The 22,292-nt window shown below is 55.1% G+C and overlaps 1 protein-coding gene across 19 annotated transcripts in view; it reads right to left on the bottom strand.

Moving 5' to 3' along the window:
• The window catches only part of MAPT (microtubule associated protein tau), a 96,975-nt gene that overhangs the window by 2,441 nt on the left and 72,242 nt on the right, over window positions 1–22,292 (bottom strand). For 7 of the 19 annotated variants that reach the window (XM_060645812.2, XM_060645811.2, XM_060645809.2 and 4 more), the window contains 7 exons: window positions 21,716–21,913; window positions 20,577–20,709; window positions 19,006–19,059; window positions 16,416–16,681; window positions 6,410–6,502; window positions 2,704–2,785; window positions 1,167–1,279 (listed from right to left, as the gene is read on the bottom strand). In XM_060645812.2, coding sequence (XP_060501795.2) covers window positions 1,167–1,279; window positions 2,704–2,785; window positions 6,410–6,502; window positions 16,416–16,681; window positions 19,006–19,059; window positions 20,577–20,709; window positions 21,716–21,913 — 939 coding nt within the window. The remainder of the gene's footprint in view (window positions 1–1,166; window positions 1,280–2,703; window positions 2,786–6,409; window positions 6,503–16,415; window positions 16,682–19,005; window positions 19,060–20,576; window positions 20,710–21,715; window positions 21,914–22,292) is intronic. The other 12 variants (XM_060645815.3, XM_060645821.2, XM_060645822.3 and 9 more) reach the window with 5 other exon arrangements.

Raw genomic sequence — 22,292 nt, 5'->3', positions numbered from 1 at the left:
GGGGGTGGGGGGGGTGACAGGGGGTGCTGCGGGGAGCCAGAGAGCGCAAGGCCATCCAAGGGCGTGAGTACCCCGCCCTCCGCGCCCCGGCCTTCGGGGAGCTCGTCCGTGGTCAGGTTTGTCCTGAGGTCTCAGTCTGCGGCCTCTGCTTGAAGTAAGACCACACCAGCCAGTGCTTCTCCAGAACCGCCCCCTTGGGCTTTGGCCTCACACGCGGCACGGGGCCTGTCCGTTCAGAATGAACGGTGTGACGGCTGCCACTTCCAACCAGCTGGGCCACTTTGGCCAGTGCCCTTTCTCACGCTGGGTCGGGTCTCAGAGTCTGTGCCCATTCTGGGACGCCCCTTCTCCTTCCACCACCCCTCTGTCAGCTGCTGGGGGGCACTGCAAACTGGAAAATGAGCCACTTCCAGAAGTTCACGGCCGCTGGAGTGGGTGGGAACCCCCCAGAGAGCGCTTTGGCTGTGTTTCTGCAGAAAAGAAGTACGGCCCTAAGACCACATCCTGTGATGCGCCCGGAGGGAGCCTGCTCAGGGCCACAAGCCCCGGCTTCCCCTTCCCCCAGCTCCCACGGCGAGACCCGAGGACTCCAGAGACCGCCCGGATCGCCGAGGCCCGGGGTCCAGCAGCCGTCCCCGTGGACGATTCTGTGACCGACAGGCAGGGGCTCTGCGGGAATCTGGATTTCAGCATGACCGTTTTGCTCTGGCTGCCTGGTGACCCACTTACAAAATCAGGTTACGCTCCCTTTACTCGCTCTGGCGCGCTGGGGCTGGCTTTGGGGATGGATGGCCACTTCCTTCCGTGGACGCTTGCCAACCACAGGGCCGACCGCCGTCACGGAGGACAGCGGCGCTCACCTTTCCGGGCATGAAAGCATCACCTGGGGGCTTTACAAACTCCAGGTGCCCAGGCTGCACCTGAGACCAATCAGAATCTCCAGGTGGGGTCTGGGCATCAAATCTGGCAAGGCTCCCAGGTGACAGCAATGGCCGGCGAAGGTGGCTCACCCGATGAGTCCTGGGGGTCGCTGAGAATCCACAGGAAGCCAATTAGTTCGGGCCCCTCAGCTTTCCTTCTCTGGAAAACCAGACCGGGTTCGTGCACCCCACTCCATTAACAGCCGTGTCTAAATGCGGCCTCCTCCCCACCCCGCCCCCTTGTACCTTTTTATTCCCTCCACCAGGGACGTGGGTGATGTTATCCAGGGACCCGATCTTCGACTGGACTCTGTCCTTGAAGTCCAGCTTCTCAGATTTTACCTCCACCTGGCCGCCTCCTGGAACACAACACACACGGGGGCACCAGGCCTTGAAGGAGGGCCAAGCAAGCCATTCCAAGTAGACCCCAATCCTTCGGAGTAGACGAGACGGTCCTTCATTTAGAAGGTAGTCTGGGCCCAGGTAAGAGCCCTTCCCAAGGGCTGGACAACAGTTTGCTCTCTAACCAAGGTGTGCGTCAGTATTGGCTCAACAAATCCTTCCTCCTTCGTTCATGCAAAGGTCAATGACAACTCAGGGTAGGGGAAAAGATTCTAAATTCTAAAGTGGTCGGCTTCCAAAGAGTGAAGTCTCTCTCGGTCAACATCCTGTAAAGCCACAGCCCTGCAAGGCCTCGGAACGAAACTAAATGGCAAAATGCACCCTAACGAAGGAAGGGCCCTGACCCCTCCCCCTCCTCGGACACTAGGTGCCGCACCCGAGCGTGGGAGCCGCGGCCAGAGAGGGAGACAGACAGACATCCTTCCCTTCTGGGGAAGGATAAGGCCGCCCAAGAAAGCTGCTCATGGCGTGAATGGTGGCACAGCTGAGGGACGGTTTTCGCTGGGAGAGACCAGACTCCCACAACAAGTGTAAGGGAAGCCGGAACGGGATGAGAGACGATCCGGACTACGTCTCTGCCAGCCCTGTCTCCCCACAGGAATGCTTCAGCAAATACGGATTCAGCTCCGAACCGGGCCCACGGCAGAAGTCCCCACTCTGGACCCCCGGACAGGAGTTAGAATCTAGATCTACGCTGGCCGCCTCCTGGAACAGTGCGGTAGCCACCAGCCCCATGCGGCTACTTAAATTTTAATTAGGTACAATTAGCTCATTTTGTCCACTGCGCTGGCCACATTTTCAGGGCTCAGTAGCCACGTGTGGTTGGGGGCCACCACACTGGACGGAGCAGGTCTAGAACATTTCCATCAGCGCAGAGAGATCTCCAGATAGCTCTGATTTTCTTGTGGTGTGGGAAGGGGAGCGGGGAGGGAAGCATGGCAGAGCTCCAACGGCATTTACTGTCGAAACAAAGTCACGGCCGGAGCTTGGCAATGGCTGGCGCAGGCGGTGACGTGTCCCCTGTGTGGGCTGGGAACCAAACTGGAACATCCACAAGCCAGCCTTCGGGAGCCAGATCAGGCCTGTCCCCGGCTCTAGAGGCTCTGTGCAGCCTGCTTGGAGAACCAGGTTAGGGCTTAGGACCCGCCCCCCCCCCCCCCCCCCCGCCTCCCCCATCGTCACGTTGGCTGGGCCAGCATGGCGCCCTGCTCAGGAGTGAGATGGGACAGCCACCCCTCCCAGGGCCCAGCAAGTTCCACCTTCGATGCTCCCCTCGTCAGCCCATCCCATCAATCCTTCCCAGCCACTTCAGGAGAAGGCACCACCCAGTCCCGTCCCGCACCTCCCCCCGCCGACCTTCCCCGCCTTCTGCAAGGGCTACCTGGCTTATGATGGATGTTGCCTAGCGAGCCACACTTGGAGGTCACCTTGCTCAGGTCCACTGGTTTGTACACTATTTGCACCTGGAGGCGGGAGAGGACGAGGGAGAGACAGAGAATAAAACAGGATGATTTAATTACGGGTGTAACCCCACGAAGAGCAGCCGTGTAAGTCCAGGCCCTGCTTGGACGGTGTTTCCTGTCCGCCGCGAGGAAGGCACCCGGTCATGGTGGGAAAATGTGTTGTTGGACTTCCGCCAGCCCTGCCCCAGGGGAGGTGGGTCTTCAGAGAATGACTGTGGGATTGAAGTGCCCTCAGTCCCACAGGGGGAAAACAGGGATATTTGTCACTGTGCAGGGCCCACACCGTTCGTTTAAAAGAGTCACTGTTGGGGCGCCTGGGTGGCGCAGTCGGTTAAGCGTCCGACTTCAGCCAGGTCACGATCTCGCGGTCTGTGAGTTCGAGCCCCGCGTCGGGCTCTGGGCTGATGGCTCGGAGCCTGGAGCCTGTTTCCGATTCTGTGTCTCCCTCTCTCTCTGCCCCTCCCCCGTTCATGCTCTGTCTCACTCTGTCCCAAAAATAAATAAAAAACGTTGAAAAAAAAAAAAATTTTTAAAAGAGTCACTGTTTCCTGAGCTGAAAGTGACACTGCATTCGGTGGGGACAAAGAAAGGAGGGATCCATAGGATCCATTTGTACCGCACTTGGACAATCTTGTTGGACAAGCCAGAAAGCCACATCTGCTGGTCCTCAAAGAGGAGCGGGCAGAGTGGGGTCGGTGGGGGCGCTTCCTCCCAGGAGAGGCTCCCACAAAGCCCAGCACCGCAGCAAGTGTGGGGACCTTCGGCAAGCAGCACCCACAGCGGTTTGGCAGCTTGGAGGTAAGAGCCAGCTGGCACCTGGACAACACAGCGTCCTAGACATTTCGGTTCTCGAGCTCAAGGAGCAAAGCGACAGCAGGAGACGGGCAGACGGCACAGAGGACCCAGCAGGTCAGTCCCCGAGAGATGGAGCACAGCTCGGACACACACAGGGCTCAGAACCGGCCCGGGGCCCAGCACGCAGCTTGGCCACACTGCCCACTGCCCACCCTCCCGAGGGGAATGACAGCCGCTGAGCGCCCCACCGATCTCAGCCCAAGAACCGACTCCCTGGAGGGGATCCCCCACAGGGACCCCCGCATCGGCAGACGGGTTTTCTGGAGGAAGCCTCTAGAAAGCCGTGTCTGTGAGGGGGTCCCTGGATGGTCACTGAGGGACACTTCCCAGGGCCTCCAGCAACCACCCGTGTGAGGCCACAAGAGGCCAGTCACCACGGAGTGGGAGCCCGGAGTTACCCAGGAGAGAGATGGCCTCCAGCCAGAGAGCCAGACAAAAAAGGAGGGAGATCTACTTCTGTCTAAATCACCTGGAACAATTCCAAATGATTTTAGTTAATTAAAATCATGCTGGCGTTTGCCACTTCTTGATGGAGAGTTGACCGAGGTCAACAGGCGCCCTTGGCCTGTGTCTGTGGAGTGAGGCAAGGGGAGCGCCCACGTGTGGCAGCCGGCGCCCGTGCAGGTGGACGGGACAGGGGTGAACGGTCCTGAGGGAACAGGGTCTGGGAGACAGCGCGCTGAGAGGCAGGGAAGGGGCCACAGGAGCTCCTCCTGGCACGAGAGAGAGGGAAGTAAATTCTGTGACCCAGACTTCCCTCTTTCCGCTCAGCCCGGATGAGGTAACCTGGGGAGAGGAGGGTGTGCAGAAGGAGGCAGAGGGGACAGGACTGCCTGAGGGTAGGAGCCAGGGCAGGGGCGGCAGGAGGAGTGGAGGCCCGGGGAGGGAGGAGGCCAGGCCTGGAGTGGAGCCCAGAGCCCGCGGGAGGCAGGGAGGATCCCAAGGTGGACAAGGGAGCTGGGCCTGCCAGCTGGGACATCCCCTCCAGGCTAGGGAAGGGAGGGCCACAAGCCAGAGGCCGGAGGGCCCAGGCCAGGGGTCTAGCACCCCCAAAACACCTGGCTCAAGTGCCCAGAACCCCCAGCCGCCTTCCACCAGGAGAAGAGCTTTCTGTGAAGGTTCCTACTGCAAACCAGCAGTGGCCACGCTCCAAGGACAATGCTTAGGGCCAGCCTGAGATATCCCGCGGCTCTTTGCCAGGTCACATAGGTTAGCCGGAGGCGGGCAGAGAGGGCGGGAGCACAGGAGGTGCCCTCGAGGAAGTCCCCTCATGTCCTGGGCACTGCCATCAGCAGTGGGAATGTACCGTCTGCCCCGAGCTCACGCCTGAAGCTACCTCTGGACCCCACAGCCCAGGCCCCACCAGCACGGCCTCCTGCCGGCCGACCAGACAGGAGTTAAACCAGAGAACAGGCCTTGCTCCTCCGGCCAGAGCCAAGGTCTGCAATAGTGATACCAGAGATCCAGGCGGAGCTAACACAGCAACCAGCACTCTGCGCGGAGCCCACGGTTGTGGGTCAGGGTGGGGGGTGGTCCCCACACCTTCCCCTTCCTTCTGGTAGCAGCGGGACAGGAGAGCAGGGTTGGGGACACAGAGGAAAACGCTGAGCAGACACTGGTGAGGAAGCGTTACGGAAGCGCCATGCAGCTCAGGGCGGGAGACAGACTCACATTGCAAGAATAAACCTCGGGGCTGGGCGCAGAGGTGCGGGCCCAGGCTGGGCACGTTCTGGAGAGACAGCCCGCCTGGGGCTACCACTGTCCCCCGCCCCCTGCCACCCTCCTGGCTGCCAGCCAGGAGCAAGGCACCTGCTCTCAGAAACCGTCCCCCCAGCCGGGGGTGGACCTCAAAGGGCTCGACCCTCCCACTTTGATGCGTTTAAATGTGGTTTCCAGTCAACCCAGAGGCTGGGGTAGGGGCCGCAGAGAAGGGGGGCCCGGCCGCCGGAGGCCCAGTCCGTACCCACGGTGAGTGACCACGGAGTGGCCGGGAGGGGAACAGCAGAGCTGATGGAGTGGGTAGGTGAGAGGTGAGGATGCCAGCCCCAAACCTCAGGGACTCCCCCACTAGGGACACCAGGCGTCCCCACGACATTTGGAGGGAGCCTAACGTAAAAGGGTCCAAGGCAGCATTTCTCTGTCAACTCCCAAGCGCCGCAGGCAGGGTCCCCTGTGCACTTTTGGGGGCTATTTTTCCCCTGAAGCCTCTGCCAGGAGAGGGGCCGGTTTTACACCTGAGCCGAGGCTTGGGGATCTGCTCGTCCCTCGCAGATGCAGGAGACAAACACGAGCAGGGACTGGACTTTTCCTGCTCTGAGTGAGGACAGCAAAACATCGCGTATGCTCATCAGAACGGACGTGCCAGCCGTCCACAGGGCTGTCCGTCCACGGGGGATGAGGGGACAGAGCCCAGTCTCAGACGCTGCCCCTTTCCTCCCAACCTCAAACGGGCGGCGGGGCTCCCAGGAGCCCGTGCCGGGCGGTGGGGGGGGTGGACCCCGGGTATTATGCCGTGAGGACCTGGCCTCCAGGTTTGGGCCAGAGAGAGGCTCAGCCATCCTCCTGTTCTGCAGAGGCCGGGGGCCCCACAGGTGCTGGGGTCCCACCCCTCCTAGAACCGTGGACACGGGTGCAGGGAGCCTGGGGGGCACAGACTCTGCCCCCGAGGACGGTTTATTCTCTGCAATGTCTCGCAAGTGTATATTCTCATGCCGCTTGTTACAAACCAGAACCACGGAACGGGCCCAGGGAAAGTGTGACGATACTCACACTGCCGCCTCCTGGCACGTGTTTGATATTATCCTTTGAGCCACACTTGGACTGGACGTTGCTAAGATCCAGCTTCTTATTAATTATCTGCACCTTTGACAGCCAGAAAAAAGGATGAATGTCACATCAGGCCCAGACGCACCTGCTCTGCCCTGACACACTCCGCTTCCTGCCTTGAGGGCAGGGACCAGGCTCCAGGCGGAGGGCAGGAGGTCTGAGTCACAGCTTCCAGGCAGCCCCCCCCCAGGAAGGCGGTTCCGGAACCGTGAGTGACTGCGGGCAGGGCCGGGCTCCACCTCACCGAGCTGGGTTTGCAAAGCACAGCCACCGGGAGGCAGCTCTTCCCTTCACCAAAGGGCTGCACCACGGAGGCCCCCCAGAGGGCACATCTGAGGCCTGGAAACTGCAGCTGAGCGGCCGCCAGGCTGGGCCGGAGCGAGGTGTGCTCGATGACGTGTTTAAATGAATGAATAAAAAGTGCCATCTGTGTCCTCGTTCGCACACCCACCAGGCCCGCCAGAACGTCCGCGAGACCTTTCTGTGGCTGTGCTCAAGCCTGTGGGCACTGCAATTACATACAGATAGATCTCCCTCTATTTTAATCCCAGACCCCACCCAGACCTAGAATTAGAATCTCGGTCTCTCCTTGGTGCTTCGGTCGCACGGCGAGGTTTGGGGATCGCTGCCATCACGGGGAAGAGACACAGATGACTCTGGAGAAGAAGGATCCAGACACCCCTCCACGTGAGGGCTTTGCCACCTGGAAGGCAGGGTAGGTGCCTGACCTTCTATCCATCGGCTCGCCCTTGTCCACAAGGCCGCCAGGGGCTTAAAGGGAAGCGGGCACATGTTCCTGAGGAGCTGTGGTCCAGAAAGCTGTGGTCCCCCTGTGTTTCTAAGAGGCTTCTCTCTCCAGGCACCAGGGAGGCGGTGCGGGGATATCACTGTTTTAGCGGTGATTTTTTACCCCATTTGTCTAACAACGGAAATGCACAGACGACCGCGGCACAGAGGAGAGCTGAAAAACCTCCCCGTTACCTCTGCTGGGGCTGGGCGACCTCTTTATCACAGGTGTCTTGCCCCACAGGTGCTCCCTGCTTGTAAACTGTGCCTTAGTTTCCCATTCATCGCTGATAACAGCGGCCAACTGGATTTCCCCATTAAGAGCCAGTGTTGCTCTCTGAAATTGTGGCAATGGCACCGAGATCTCAGTGTGGCCAGGCGGGGCCGTTGCTCCAGAGATGCAGGATCCGTGAGGACGGCTGTGGCTGGGGGTCGGAGCCCTGGCCCGGCTCCTGCGGGTAGAAGGGTCCCAAACTCTGACCCAGGAGCCACAGTCAGCCATCAAGGGTGCCACAGGTCCTTGCAAAATGGGGAAATGAGGACGTGATAGCAAAATTTTGCCCATCCTACTTTTTGGTGTGAAAATGGCCTTTCCTTTATTAAATTATTAGTTATTAAGTTACATTGATAGTAGGCCATATTTAGCATTTTGAGATGTCCTTAGCCTGACGGAATAAAGACAGAGTAATCTTCTCTCAGACCCCATCCCTTTTTTTTTCCCTTCGTTTTACTGGTCTGGATCTAAAAACCTGGTAAGCACATATCTAACCCCCCATTTTTTCTTTCCTTCTTTTTTTTTTAATGTTTATTTTTTGAGAGAGAGAAAGAGACAGCACGAGCAGGGGAGGGGCAGAGAGAGAGGGAGACACAGAATCCGAAGCAGGCTCCAGGCTCTGAGCTCTCAGCACAGAGCCCAGCGTGGGGATCTCACTCACAGACTGTAAGATCATGACTTGAGCTGAAGTCAGACACTCAACCCACTGAGCCACCCAGGTGCCCCCTAACCTCCCTTTTCCATTTTCTTTTATGTTCCTTTAAAATAAAAAGCTATGGGGGAGCCTAGGTGGCTCAATGGGTTGAGTGTCCGGGTCTTGATTTCAGCTCTGGTCATGATCCCAGGGTCGTGGGATCAAGCCCTGCCTCAGTGTGGACCCTGCTTGGGATCCTTGGGATTCTCTCTCTCCTTCTCTCTCTGCCCTTCTCCCCTACTCTCATGTTCTCTCTCTCTCTCTCTCTCTCAAAATATAAAAATAAATAAAATGAAAAGCTATGTATTTTTCATTAGAAAAGTAACATAACATTATGATTTTGAAAAATAGTTTAAACAAAGCAAAAAACGGTTTTCCTGCCACCCTACCACAACCACAATTTCATTTTGTGATATTCCCTTGAAGTCACACATATATAAATAAAACTACCATCATGTACATATAAATGGTGGTAATTACTTACATACAATAATGTATCTTGCTTTATCAAGTAACATCCATCTCCTAAGCATCTGCCTTGTCTACAGTCATCAGAAGGATTATTCTGGGCACCTGGGTGGCTCAGCCGGTTAAGCGTCTCACTTCCACTCAGGTCATGATTTCACGGTTCATGGGTCCGAGCCCTGCGTCAGGCTCCATGCTGACAGCTCAGAGCCTGGAGCTGCTTTGGATTGATTCTATGTCTCCCTCTCTCTCTGCCCCTTCCCCGCCTGTGCTGTCTCTCTCTCTCTCTCTCTGTCTCAAAAATAAGTAAATATTTTAAAAACTTTGTTACGAAATAATAGGTCCTATTCCATTTTGTGATATCTGTGTGATCAGACATTTGTATCGATTCCATTTTAAATAGCAGAAACAGCCTCACCACAAATAACCTTCTGCAAGGAGCTCTTTCCATATTATGGATTATTTCATAGCAGAGTCCCAGAAGTAGAATTTCTGGGTCAAAGTAATAAATACTCTAAAAATTCTCCGTACACCTCTGCAAGCAGCTTCCTGAAGGGGCTGGATCACTCTACCCTGTGAGCACCGCTGAGAAAGTCCGTTTCACTGCACAGCTCCCAGCATCAGGCATGTAAAGAATCGGTTTGCTTTCTTTGACTTAAATAAATGGGGTTGCATCGTTGGCTTATTCTGCATTTTTTTTTTTTTTATTACAGAGTTGCTCCTTTGCCCCCCTTTTGCTCATAGGTGACTTTTTTCCTACAAATGTTTACATCTTTATATATTCAAAGTCTTCCTTTGTCTTCTCTTCTCTGTTGTTTGTTTTAAAGTATACGTATTTTGAGGAGGAGACAGAGCACTGCGAGCAGGGGAGGGGCAGAGAGAGAAGGAGACAGAATCCCAAGCAGGCTCTGCCCTGTCAGTGCAGAGCCCGATGTGGGGCTCGAACTCTGGAACCGTGAGATCATGGCCTGAGATCACGAGTGGGACGTGCAACTGACTGAGCCACCCAGGTGCCCCTCTTCTGTGTTTTTAAACGTAAACACCACCCTCATCTGGGGTGAACGGGTTGGGAGAATATCTAACTCCACCTCATCCTTCGCACCTGCCGTGCCCCTAACTTAGTGACGAGGAGGCCATTTGAGGCCCCGGGAGGTTAAGTAACCTTCTCAACTCAGTGGTACAACCACAGGCTACCTACCTACCTTCGTGACAACAAAGTTTCACCCCAGCGGTCCTTAAGCCGGGGTTCTCATACACCAAGTACAAACAACACTCTCTTGTGAGCCTCAAAATTCTCTCCTGCCAGCAAGGGGCTGCAGGGACAGTGCCTCGGCCCCGGCCTGTGCTGGGGCAGCAAATGGAACAGGCTTTCCCACACTGCTTCTTAAGGAGCTACTGCCACCCTCTGCATAGTATCTTTGAATCCCGTCGGGCCACCCTCAGATTTTAAGGAGTGGGACATGAACTCCTTCTGTGGGGATCATTTTTTACTCATCACTTTCCACTGGATAAGTCCCAGAAGCAGGCTTTGCCTTTCACAAAGGAATTGGAGCTGTTTAGTATTAGAAAACACACGCAAACACACGAAATAGTAGAACAACAAAATTAAAAGGATAATGGTAAAAGAAGCAGAGGTCATCAGGACTGACAATTAGACATCATTACATTTAACTCTGAGCTTCCTGGAAGCCAAAGCAAAAAGGGAAACTCGATGGGCTACCTAACTCTCCTTATCTGACAATAAAAACCAGTTTTTCAAGGAAGATAACATTATTTTCTGAACTAATCCATTTAAAGAAATTCATCAAATGAAGCAAGTGACATTAAGCAATAATAAGATCTGCAATATACACACAATTTTTTTTTTAATGTGGTTTTTTCTTATTCCAGTCCCACACCAAAAGAAAAAAAGGGCAGCAAGTTTTTTTGTGGGATTTGGCAATAGACGAAGCAGACCTGAATTACTGTTAGTCGTCAAATTAAGTCAACACCCTTTACAGAATGTTAGATTTACAGAAGGGGGATAAAACCAATTGGCATTACGAAACTGAAATCCTGAAACTTAATTTCTCAGCTAGAACAATATGTGTGATATTGACCCTCAGCCCTGGGCAGACACTGAAAATCCTCATCAAAGGACAGAACAATGTTTTCGAGGCTCCAAATTTTGATCTCGGGGACTCACAGTCAAGGGAGAATTTCCTGTGGTCAGGGTTTGATCCTAGAGGAGAGGCTGGGGTGGAGGGTGACTAAAGGACATGAAGCTGTCCCAAACCCTCACTGGGCCTTGATCTGATTCCGTCTGAGCTCAGAGCTCTCAAGATGCTCCAGATGGCCCAGTCCTCCCCCAGGAGCTCCCAGGCTGGCCCAGTGTCCACTGGCTGCCCCCGGAAAGGCCTGTCTCCAGCATGGCCTGGTGCTTGCTGGGCCCATCTTGGCTCCACTAGGGTCAACATACCCAGTGCATCTTTAAAATGATGGGATTTATACAAGATTGTTCAGAAAGATGCCATGTGCAGGGGGAGATGCCCAGAAGGTCAGGAAATTGCAGGGCTGTCCCAGGGGAGGGTCCCAGCCCTGTTCTGCAGGACCTGGCACCCTAGCTCAGGTTTAGCTTAGTTATAGCTGGTCCTGACCCAGGAGAGGCAGACTACCCCAGGTACAAATTGACTTAATTTAGTCCACGTAAAGGTCTGACATGTCTGTTTTTTTTAAAAACAACAAAAAATTTTTTTTAAACATTTGTTCATTTTTTTTTTTTTTTTTTTTTTTAATTTATTTTTGGGACAGAGAGAGACAGAGCATGAACGGGGGAGGGGCAGAGAGAGAGGGAGACACAGAATCGGAAACAGGCTCCAGGCTCCGAGCCATCAGCCCAGAGCCTGACGCGGGGCTCGAACTCACGGACCGCGAGATCGTGACCTGGCTGAAGTCGGACGCTCAACCGACTGCGCCACCCAGGCGCCCCACATTTGTTCATTTTTTGAGAGAGAGAGTGAGACACAGAGTATGAGCTGGGGAGGGGCAGAGAGAGAGGGAGACAGAATCTGAAGCAGGCTCCAGGCTCTCAGCTGTCAGCACAGAGCCCGAGGTGGGGCCCGAACCCACGAACTGTGAGATGATGACCTGAGCCGAAGTCGGACGCTTAACGGACTGAGCCACCCTTGTGCCCCTAGACGTGTCTGCTTTTTAAAATGAGAACTGGGGCTTTGTCACTGACTATAATGAATTTTAAAGATACAGACTTCAGTTCTCCAGGATGGAGACAGACACAGCATTCTGTCGTCATCTTGTGGTTGCCTGGAATATTGCAGCCCAAGGCTTGCAAGGCCCTTCAGCTCCTGCAGGTTTCGGTCCTGCCTGGCCGATCCCAGCCACTGGCCTGAACATCCTCAGAGAACGTGACTTTAGCTCCATCTGCTCAGAACCAACCAGACCACCCCATGTTCGGGCCCCCGTGCCCTTTTCCTGCCATGACTTTGTAATCCTTTCCCACCCTTGGCAGCCACGGGCACTGCCTTGGTTCTCCAGAGCAGGCAGCCTTGGCCCTGAGTGAGCTCCTCCTCTCCCACCCTGGGCAGTCCCTGGGGCCCCTGTGCTTCCCACTGACACAGAAGGGCTGCTGAGGGCTCTCCGCGGTGTTGCCTTAACCTTGCTGGGCCCTCACCCGCCCGGTTATTCAACTCTGATTCTCCCAACCTCGGTCCCCAGGACCCACTGACCATGGAGCCTGAGGCTGGCTCCCTGCGGGCAGTGCCCTCCTCCTTCTCTGTCCTCTCCTGTCCTGTCAGGGAAAACTCCCAGCTGGTTCACCGCAGACCCAGCAGGGACCCCCCTCTATCGGCTGGCAACCCCCCTTAGCTCTTGTGTAAAGGAACAAAACTCCAGCCTAAACCCATGTGCCCCTGGCCACCCCAGCCCTGTCACTTCTAGTTTTATTCTGCTTTTGGTCTGAACATCTCCAGGGTGTAGTTTCTCACTGTCTTCCTTCGGCCCATGTGCCTGGCACTCAAAGACCAAAACGGGCCTGTCCTGTCTTTTCTGACTTGCTGGTGACATATCACATTGCGGGGGACAGTCCATAACACAGGTGACCCTCAGTGATGCTGGTCAAGTGACCCTCAGTGTGGTGACATTCAACCCTCACTGTGGGGGACCCTCAGTGGTGTGGGTTTAATTTAATTCCTGGTATTTAAAAATTTCCCCTTTCAGTTACATGGACTTTCTATGTCCTTCTGTTTTTCTTTTAATGTGGGCTGGGACAAACCCAGGGCGGGGCTGCAGGACACAGGGGCTGGCCTGGGTGGGGAACAAGCCTACCGAGGCAGGTGAAGGGAATCTGAAAACAGGGTCAGGACTGAAAGGAAAACCCAGCCATCAGATCCAGGGTGCACAGGAGACCCTAGTAGTGGGGGTTGAGGCCAGAGGCCTGCAGGTTAAGAATCTGGGGACACTGGGCCTCAGCTTGCACATTGGGAACATCTGGGGAGACTCCCCGGGAGATTCTAATGGGGCGGGGGAAGGCTCTGGCACCAAGATTTTTCAAACAACCGACCCTCCAGCCCTCAGGTGATCCTCTGGCAGTCAGGCGGATGGGCTGCTCCCCCAGGGAGCTGTATGCTTGTCTGCGTGGCTGGCCTGCCTTCCCTTCTCCCCCAGCCCCTGGTGGATTCAGCTGGTTCTGTTAAAGTGGCCAAGTGCTTAACTGCGATTTCAAAAATAATTTCGTTCTGGGGCGACTGGGTGGCTCAGTCCATGGAGTGTCCGACTTCAGCTCAGGTCACGATCTCACAGTCCGTGAGTTTGAGCCCCATGTCTGGCTCTGCGCTGACAGCTCAGAGCCTGGAACCTGCTTCAGATTCTGTGTCTCCCTCTCTCTCTGCCTCTCCTGGGCCTGTGCTCTCACGCACACGCTCTCAATAAATAAACGTTAAAAAAAATAATTCCATTCCGGACTCTTCAAGCAATACCTGCTCACAACAGCAAATCGTGAAAACAGAGCAAAGTACAGAGCAGTAAACAGGTGTTTTGCATTTTTTTTCCAACCACTGATTTACATCAATCCTCTGCGGTTTTCAGTCTCTGCAGGTTTACAAACTGAACCCTTTACCTCCTCCTCCTTCGGTGTGAGCATCTATGCAGGGAGCTGCGTTGTTCTTCAGACTCACAGCGCTGACCTTTTTGCAGCGTAAACACCCACAGAACTTGCTGCATGCAGGACACTGTGGGACGCCACAGGGCCCCCAAAGGTCTCAAGGAGACCTCAGGAGACCTGCAGTCGGGGCCTTTTAGAGGCCTTCTCCGTGGATCCCATGTGCCTTCTTCTTTCCTGTTTCTTTTCCCTTCATTTCCCCGGGAGATTAGTGTTGCTCTTTGTCATGGCTGAAGGTTTCTTTGTTTCAGAAAAATTTCCGGGTTTTCCATGGGATTTAAGAGAAGCTGTTACTCCTCCCTTTGCCACTTTCCTGCCTCCTCCCCCAAAGAGTCCTGGATAGTTGCCCTCTCCCCTTTAACCCTTCGGTAGACGTGGACAGCTTGGTGCCTGCGCCCCAAATTGGGAGCATTTCCACCCTGAGCATTGGTCGCTGGCTCCCTTCCACTAGACTCCTCTTCCCCCACAGACGGGGCAGTCCTGGGTGCAAGGGGCAGATTCCGGCCCTGGAAGGGTCTCGAGTGGGACATGCTCAGCCCCGGCCCCGAGTTCTCTGCAGAGCTGCTGGAGCCAGGCCAGGAGCACCCACGCTTTCCAAGCCGATGTCGGAGGAACTCAGGGCTGGTGGGGGTGCAGCCTGAGCTGGTGGGGGTACAGCCTGGGCTGATGCAGGTGCAGCCTGGGGCCAGCAGGAAGAGGTGAGTGTTTGCTGCTGTGTGACAGCCCTCAGGCTGGAGATGCTGATGGTGACAGTTTCTTGCAGTGACGAGTCATTGTGAGATGCTGGTCACAGCCACCATCTTCTTGTAGGTGCAGGACTGGCCGTGTGGGTGTTTTGTTTTTCCTTTTTCAAAGCGAGGAGCAAACGGTCACTTTATGCTGTGAGAACAGGGCACACACACCAGACGCTGTCGGCGCTGAGGGGCCTGTGCGACCACCAGTGGCCAACACCCCACCACCTCGGAAACACTGTTCCTGCAGATCCCTCTGCCGAGAACCTCCCGGAGGGGCCAACTTCAAGTCAACACCCCGGCTGCCCCAGCTTCCAGCCCCTTCTGGAAGGAGATGGGCATCTTTACAAGGAGCAGCCAAGGCAAACACTGCAGAAAAGTAAACACGGGAAGTAAACAAGGCCAACTCTGTGGACCAAAGACCAGTGGCCATGAGACCCAGGGCTTTACCCGGGGAGGCACCCAGGCCTCCCGACTGGGCAGGACTCTACAGCCCCGGCATGGGAAAGGCCAGGGGGAGGCCCTCAGGCTCCATGGGGACCAAGGCACAGGATTTCAATTAAGGCACCAACATGGACAGAAAGCCCTGAGACGCCCTCCCCTCACGGTGACCCAGACGCCAGCCAAGAGCGATAAATAACGTCAATACTGCAAAGGCCCCCGCTGTGGGGGAGGCGCATGGTTCTAACTAAAAGGGAAACATTGGTTCCGGATGCCGTAATGCTCCCCCAGCACAACCAGAGGCTCGTCACCCCCAAGACGGCCCAAGCCCAGGAGGCCAAACACATCTGTGCTCCTAAGAGCGGAGTCGTGGTCCTCTGTCCCCCATACGTGCCACCTCTTCTCCCTTCTCCACTCCCCTTCCTGGTGCTGGAGGGGGAGACAGGCTGTTACGGGCCGACCCGTGTCCCCCAAAATTCATATGCTGATGTCTTAACTCACAGTGCCTCAGAATGCGACTGTATTTGGAGATGACGTCTTTAAAGAGATGGGCCCCTATCCAATATGACTGGTGTCCTTCCAGGAAGGAGAGACTGGGACACAGAGGCACCAGAGAAAAGACCACGTGAGGACACGAGAAGGCGGCCATCCACCAGCCAAGCAGAGACCTCATAAAACACCGGTCCTGCTGATAACCTTGATCTTGGTATTCTGGCCTCCAGAACTGTGAGGAAATAAACCTCTGTTATATAAGCTGCCCAGCCTGTGGTATTTTCTACGTCAGCCTTAGGACACTCATACAATGGGGGGCAGGGACATGAAGAGGAGGAAGGGGGTCCAGGTCAGTCCCTATCTCCCACCACCTCACGCCCTTGGACGCTCACGTCTCTCCACCTTTAGGAAACCCAAAGATTTCATGAGCGCCCACTGGCTCTGAAGAATTGCTTGTTCCAAATGGTACTCCAAATTTCCTCAGAACTGAGGATTTGAGAGAAACCTAACCTAACGTCTAACGGATGCCAGAGGCACTCACCTGTAGACTGCTTGCATCATGTTCTAAATATAAGGTTGGGGAACCTCTGCGGGTGCCTCCACTTTGAGAACCCCCAGGCTTTACCCCATGGAGAGACAACCAACCCTGTCGTCTCAGATACTGTCCCGTCAGCACAGACCCAAACAGGAAAGGAAAGAACCAGTACTTTCCCTCCCCTGAGCAGGGAGAGCACTCACGGCTTGGTGGGGACGCCCAAACAGAATGGAACCATGACGTGCCGTCTTTCCTTGAAGAGATCCGGGAGGGATTGGGGTGCCATGTGAGGTGAGAGTCACTGTGGGGGGCACCCACACACCTTCTCCTGGTTGTCCTGGGACGGGCACACACCCAGCCGGCCTCTGAGCGCCCTTACCTTCCCGCCTCCTGGCTGGTGCTTCAGGTTTTCGGTGGAGCCGATCTTGGATCTGACATTCTTCAGGTCTGGCATGGGGACGGGGGCCGTCTGCAGGCGGCTCTTGGCTGAAGATGGCGACTTGGGTGGAGTGCGGACCACCGCCACCTTCTTGGGCTCCCGGGTCGGCGGGGTTGGCAGGGACGGGGTGCGGGAGCGGCTGCCGGGGGTGCCCGGGGAGCCGGGGCTGCTGTAGCCGCTGCGATCCCCAGATTTCCCAGATTCACCTGGAGAGAGAGGAGGGGGTGAGCCCAGTGCTTGGGGTGGGTGGGAGCCAGCAAAGGCCCGGGGAGGGGGGGCTGCCTGTCCTGAGGGCCCACTCCCAGACTCAGAGCCAGTTAGGCAGGTGGGAACAAGGCCAGAAGCTCAGCTAAACCAGCAGGAGGCTGTCCTTGCTCTCATTTCTAGAGAAATGTCTCTTCCTCTGGGCCTTGTTGCTTAGGGACCGAGATTCCCTGTTTCCCAGAGAAGCAAGAGAGTGGTCACCAAGGACCACCCAGTAGCCTTCCCCGAGGGGACCATCTCTGCCCCACGGCCCTGGAGTCAAGAGATAGATTCCAACACGCTGTGTGGTCCCAGACAAGTCATGTTCCCTCTCAGAGCTCAGGGGCCTCGACTCAAACAGGGAGAGAATTATAATGCCGCAGTGAGGGGCGCCAGGCACGGATGCCTGTAGATGTGCTTTGTAAAACTAGCACAATTCTACATGGCCCTTCCCTGAGTAAGGGTGACACGGTGACAGGACCAGGGGGGTGCCCTTGTCTGGGTCTATTAGACCCTTTGCCCACTGGGTGGCTTCTAAGCTGTTCAGCAAGTTCAAAGCCTCTATCCCAGCAGGCCCCTGTGCACACTCCCTGACTCCTCTGTGGTGAGTGGGGTCGATGAATGTACGCCTGCTTCGTGGCCACCCGTCTCTAGCTCTCCAGACAAGCCATGCTGCCTCGTGCCGCCGTGCCCTCCCCAACAGCTCCTTCCCGCGCTGCGCCCATGCACGGTGATCCCTGCACCTTTGCAAACTTTTAGGAAGGCTGCTGGGACTGTTCTCTCCCCGACAGACTCAGTCCCGGGCTCCCTAGCAGCTTCCCCCCTGCACTTCCCATGCCCCTGTCCATTCCATAGTTACTATTCCCCCTGCCCCATGAAGCAGTGGTTCTCCAAGTGTGGCCCAGGGGCCCCTGCATCAGAACGTCCAGAGCCTCGAGTCAGAAATGAGACCCGTAGGATGCAGATCCCTGGGCCCGTCCAGACCTGGCATGACGGAGCCTCCTGGGCTGAAGGCCTGCACTATGGGTTCTTCCCAAGCTCCCAGGAGAATTCCTTCTTCTTCTTCTTCTTCTTCTTCTTCTTCTTCTTCTTCTTTTTTTTTAATGTTTAGTTATTTTTGAGAGACAGAGAGAGCCCCCACTCGTGGGGGAGGGGCAGAGAGAGGGAGACAGAATCCAAAGCAGGCTCCAGGCTCTGAGCTGTCAGCACAGGGCCACACATGGGGCTTGAACTCGTGAACCACGAGATCATGACCTGAACTGAAGTGGGACGCTCAACCCAGTGAGCCACCCACCCAGGTGTCCCCCAAGCTCCCTGGGGACTCCTGAGCACAATGGAGTCTGACAGCCATGGGGCTGAATGCTGTGCCGGTGTGAGGGCCCGGCTCCCCTCAGCTTTGGGGGTGTCTGGGCTCTACGGCCGCCTCCAAGCTTCCCAGATCCCTTGGCCCCTTGCGCCAGGAACCTTCTGTACCAAACAGGGACCTGTAGGCTCCAGCCTGGAGAAGGATGGCTCTTGGTTGGAAGCACCATGTGGCAGCAAAAAGGTGACTTCTCCCATCAAAAGGACAGCCACCCCCATTTTTTTGAGTTTGAATTTCCACATCTGTTGGATGTTCCTAATGTCGTCAAGCTCTGGCAACAGGACAGATGAAGCTTTTTTTTTCTCCTTTTCCACATGGGGAAACAACAGACAGGGCCTCCGCTCCAGGTTCAGCCCCCTGCCCCGCCCCCCGCCCCCCAACCCGGCCTCCAGGCACACAGGCTGATCACTGGGCTTGGTGTTAGTTACAAACCCTTTCTGCGCCACGTAATTGCACATTGACCCTGAGCAAGCCACTCAGCCTCCTAAACCTGTATTCCCATCTGGAAAATGGGGAGAGCAGTCACAGCCCACAGTGCTGATTCGAAGGCTGGATGTAGTAACAGGGGGGAGTGTTTAATACATGCGTGTTTAATAAATGCCCGCAGGAATTTCACACCTAAACCTTGGTCCAAGCTTCCAGCACCCACCAGCAGCTGGAGACACATGCTCCCTGCCCCCACCAAAGCCTCAGCTGGAGTAAACGAGAACACGCAGGAATAAAAAGGCCCATCAGACAGACACGTCTGCATATGCCACACACGAGGAGCAGGAGCTCTGACGGTTCTGCGTTCAGGTTCAACGTGTGAAACGCACGTTTCAGAAGCAGGTCCTCTCCCCTCCGCTCTAATAACCTAAGCCAGCAAATGGCCACACACGAAAAGCAAAGTGCCCCACGGGGCACTCAAAGCGGCCTCAGAATTACCTCGCTCAGATTTTGCCCCTGCAGGGGGTGGTTTTCTCTGCACTTGCTTGGTAGCTTAAAAAGAAAAATCCACAGGAAGCCTCATTATAATGAAGCTTAAACAGGGCCTCAGTGAGCTCTTCATGCTGTAGGCACCAGCCATGCCCAGCCAGGCCAGACGGCGGAAGCGACCCGGGCAGGGAATGTGTTCAGGGAGCAGGGGTCCCCACTGGCAGGAGACAGGGCGAGGTGGCCCGCAGGGGAGATGTGCGCACCAGGAAGCTGCCACCCAAAAGCAGGTAAGACCCGAAGAGAAATGCATGTTCCCAGCTGTGTGAGTCAACTAGTTTAAGGCCAAGTAAAGAAAAGCAGGATCAAAATCACTTTCAAAATCCAATCACAATTCTGTGAATTACCCTTGTTATCAAATGAATTACATCCAAGGAGAAACAACCAATGCGTGTTAATGAGCAGCCGTCCTCTTAGGCACCACCCCAGGGCAAAGCAGGCAAACACCACAGCAAAAACACACACACACACACCGAGGGCTCCGAGCTCCCTGCCTGGGCCAGCGCAGGGCGGAGAGACCACTGACCAGTCCAGGCCTCTCGAGACCCGTACAACATCCACAGGCCCCTGAGCACCTCCCTAAAGCCAACGCAGGCCAGATGCCCCTTGAATTGTGCAGAATCCAAACCCAGTTGCCTGGGACAGACCCCCGGGGGCTGGGGGAGAGGGGGGCTCAGCCTGGCTGTCTCCCATCCCCCAAAGAAGGCAACTCTACACTTTATAGCACCACTAGGAGCAGAATCGCTCCCTGCCTGGTTCCCCAAACTAACTGGGTTTACTCACACGGGCACAGGGGATCGGGCAGCGGGCAGGTGCGCTGCCAAAGGGCCCACCCCCAGCAAGTTCAAGTGTAAAAGGGCCACACCCAATGTGAGGTCACCCATAGTGGGCTATCCAACCTATCCAGAGACACGGAGCCACACGTCTCACTAGGGGGCTGAAAAACACCTCCTGGGGGCCCGGGACTTGGGGGTTAGAGAACCTTAGCCAATCTCCTTTCCTGCCACTGTTTTATTTTTTTAATTTTTTTTGACGTTTATTCATTTTTTGGTAGAGACAGAGCGTGAGTGCAGGAGGGGCAGAGAGAGAGGGAGACACAGGATCCGAAGCAGGCTCCAGGCTCTGAACTGATAGCACAGAGCCCGACGCGGGGCTCAAACTCACAAACCTCGAGATCATGACCTGAACCGAAGTCGGACGCCCAACCGACGGAGCCACCCAGGTGTCCCATTGTGCCACTGTTAATCACACGGCTGCATTCTCCTCATGCTTAAAGTGAGCTGCTTAGACTTATTCATGCAAATTCTTAGGGTCTTGATTTCTTCACTGATCAAAAGTGGGGATTCAATGATCTACCTCGGAAAATTGTCAAAAGGATTACAAAGAAAATGAGCATCTGGCGGTTAGTGAACTGTAGGTGCCCGTCAGCTACCAGAAGTGGCTAACTGTCAGGGGCCTTCGGAGAGGAGGAGGGCACGTGCTGACAGCTGCCCCTGACGTGGATTCCAGAATGTTCTTCTTACCGGTGCCCGGTGGGGTCTTTGGGGAGGGCGTGGTTTTCGCTGGAATCCTGGTGGCATTGGCCTGGCCTTTCTGGCCTGGAGGGGCCGCTCCCCGGGGTGTGGCGATCTTCGTTCCAGCTTTACCGTCCGCCCCCTGTGAACCGAAGCACGGCACAGTGGTTTTTACGATCGGGGAAGGTTACTATCACCTAGAGTCAGTGCCAGTCCCACTCAACCTCCTCGATTCAAAATGAGGCTAAGATCCAAAACGACCCTTCGCCTACTAGGATGCGACAAATGTCTTCTACAGTCTCATGGGTTTGCCGGTACACCAACCCACAGCCCCACCCAAACGCCACATGCCCTGACTACCATTTTCCACAACAGGCATCAGCATGAGTTGTGCTAATGTGTTCTATAAAAAACACAACAGGGCTTATAGTGAGGATCAAGCTCTTTATCCACCCAGGGCCCATCATGGGCAGGACACTCCTATATGGACAGCCACTTTCTGATTCTCCGTAGGGATTTATTTATCTGACTGATGGTGGTTGGTTTCACCAGAGAGCCGCGGAGACACCGATGAACCTGACCTCGAGCGCTAACAGAGCTAGGTCATTGTTTTCTTCTCTCCCAAACAGCCCTCAGGTTTCAGTGACTCCTGAGTGTGCTGAGAGCCTTTGGCGGGGTGAACCCCAGCACCAATCAGCCCACCGGCCAAAGGTCGAGAGCCCCCAGGCACAGCCTGCTGACTGCGGGCAGTTACTGGCTTTGACCTTGACACATAACGCAAACTCAAAAAAGAAATGGACATTCACCAAAGACCACAAGACGGTTCAGCAGAGGAGTGACCTTGTGGGACAGGCATTGCTGTGTCCAACCCAAATGCGGGCAATCTGGAAGCTCTCTCCGGTGCCAAAGGGTGGGGATTTTCAAATCAGGGTCCCATGGGGTGCTGTGGGGGCTGCTCTGAGGGACTAACGGAAGCGGAGAAAAATGGTGCCACGCCCCCCTTTCCCCTTTCAACCAGACTTGTCTTTGCTCTACACGGTGCTTCCAGGTAAGAGTTTATCCGAAGGAAGGTCTTTGTGGCTAAAAACAACACACATCTGAAAACCATATGAGAGCAGCCTGATTCTTTTCAAAGGCGGTTTCCTTACCTTGACTTTCATCTCCTTTGCTCCAGAACTGCCAGTTCGGGGTGTGACAGAAGAGACGTGTTTAGGAGAGGAAGATGACTCTGGGCACACGGCAGGGCTGGAGGGTTTGATCAAAGGGTCTGAGCTACCAGGAGTGGGGCGTTTGGGGCTAAGGCAAGGCCTATTTTTCAGGGTTTTAGCAGAGGAAGGTGTGGATGTCTTAAACATAAACATAAATAAAATCAAAATAAAAGTCAGCACATGGGGGAGGGGAACAAACTGAAAAAGGACAGTAACTAAAAATAAACATGGCAGGTCATGGTTTAAAGCAGTGATCTCCAAACTGTGTGGATCACGTACCCTTATCCACCCTTCTCGTCCCTAAGAACAGAAAGCGGCCACACACCCTAACGTCCTCATACTTATTTATTGATGAAATATGTATACTATGATGCCAACACAGGATGTACATTAAAAAACTTATGTATGACAGAACTTTTAAACGAGAAGAGGAGAAAAAAAACTCAATGGAAGTTCTAGAATGTTCTTTAGCCCACTGGATCTTCTTGGGCCGCCCCCCACCACCCCCACTTTGGAG

Source organism: Panthera onca (assembly GCF_046562875.1).
Source record: "Panthera onca isolate mPanOnc1 chromosome E1 unlocalized genomic scaffold, mPanOnc1 haplotype 2 h2.Chr16_ul_2, whole genome shotgun sequence".
Taxonomy (NCBI): domain Eukaryota; kingdom Metazoa; phylum Chordata; class Mammalia; order Carnivora; family Felidae; genus Panthera; species Panthera onca.
This window is presented reverse-complemented; position numbering and strand designations above follow the sequence as displayed.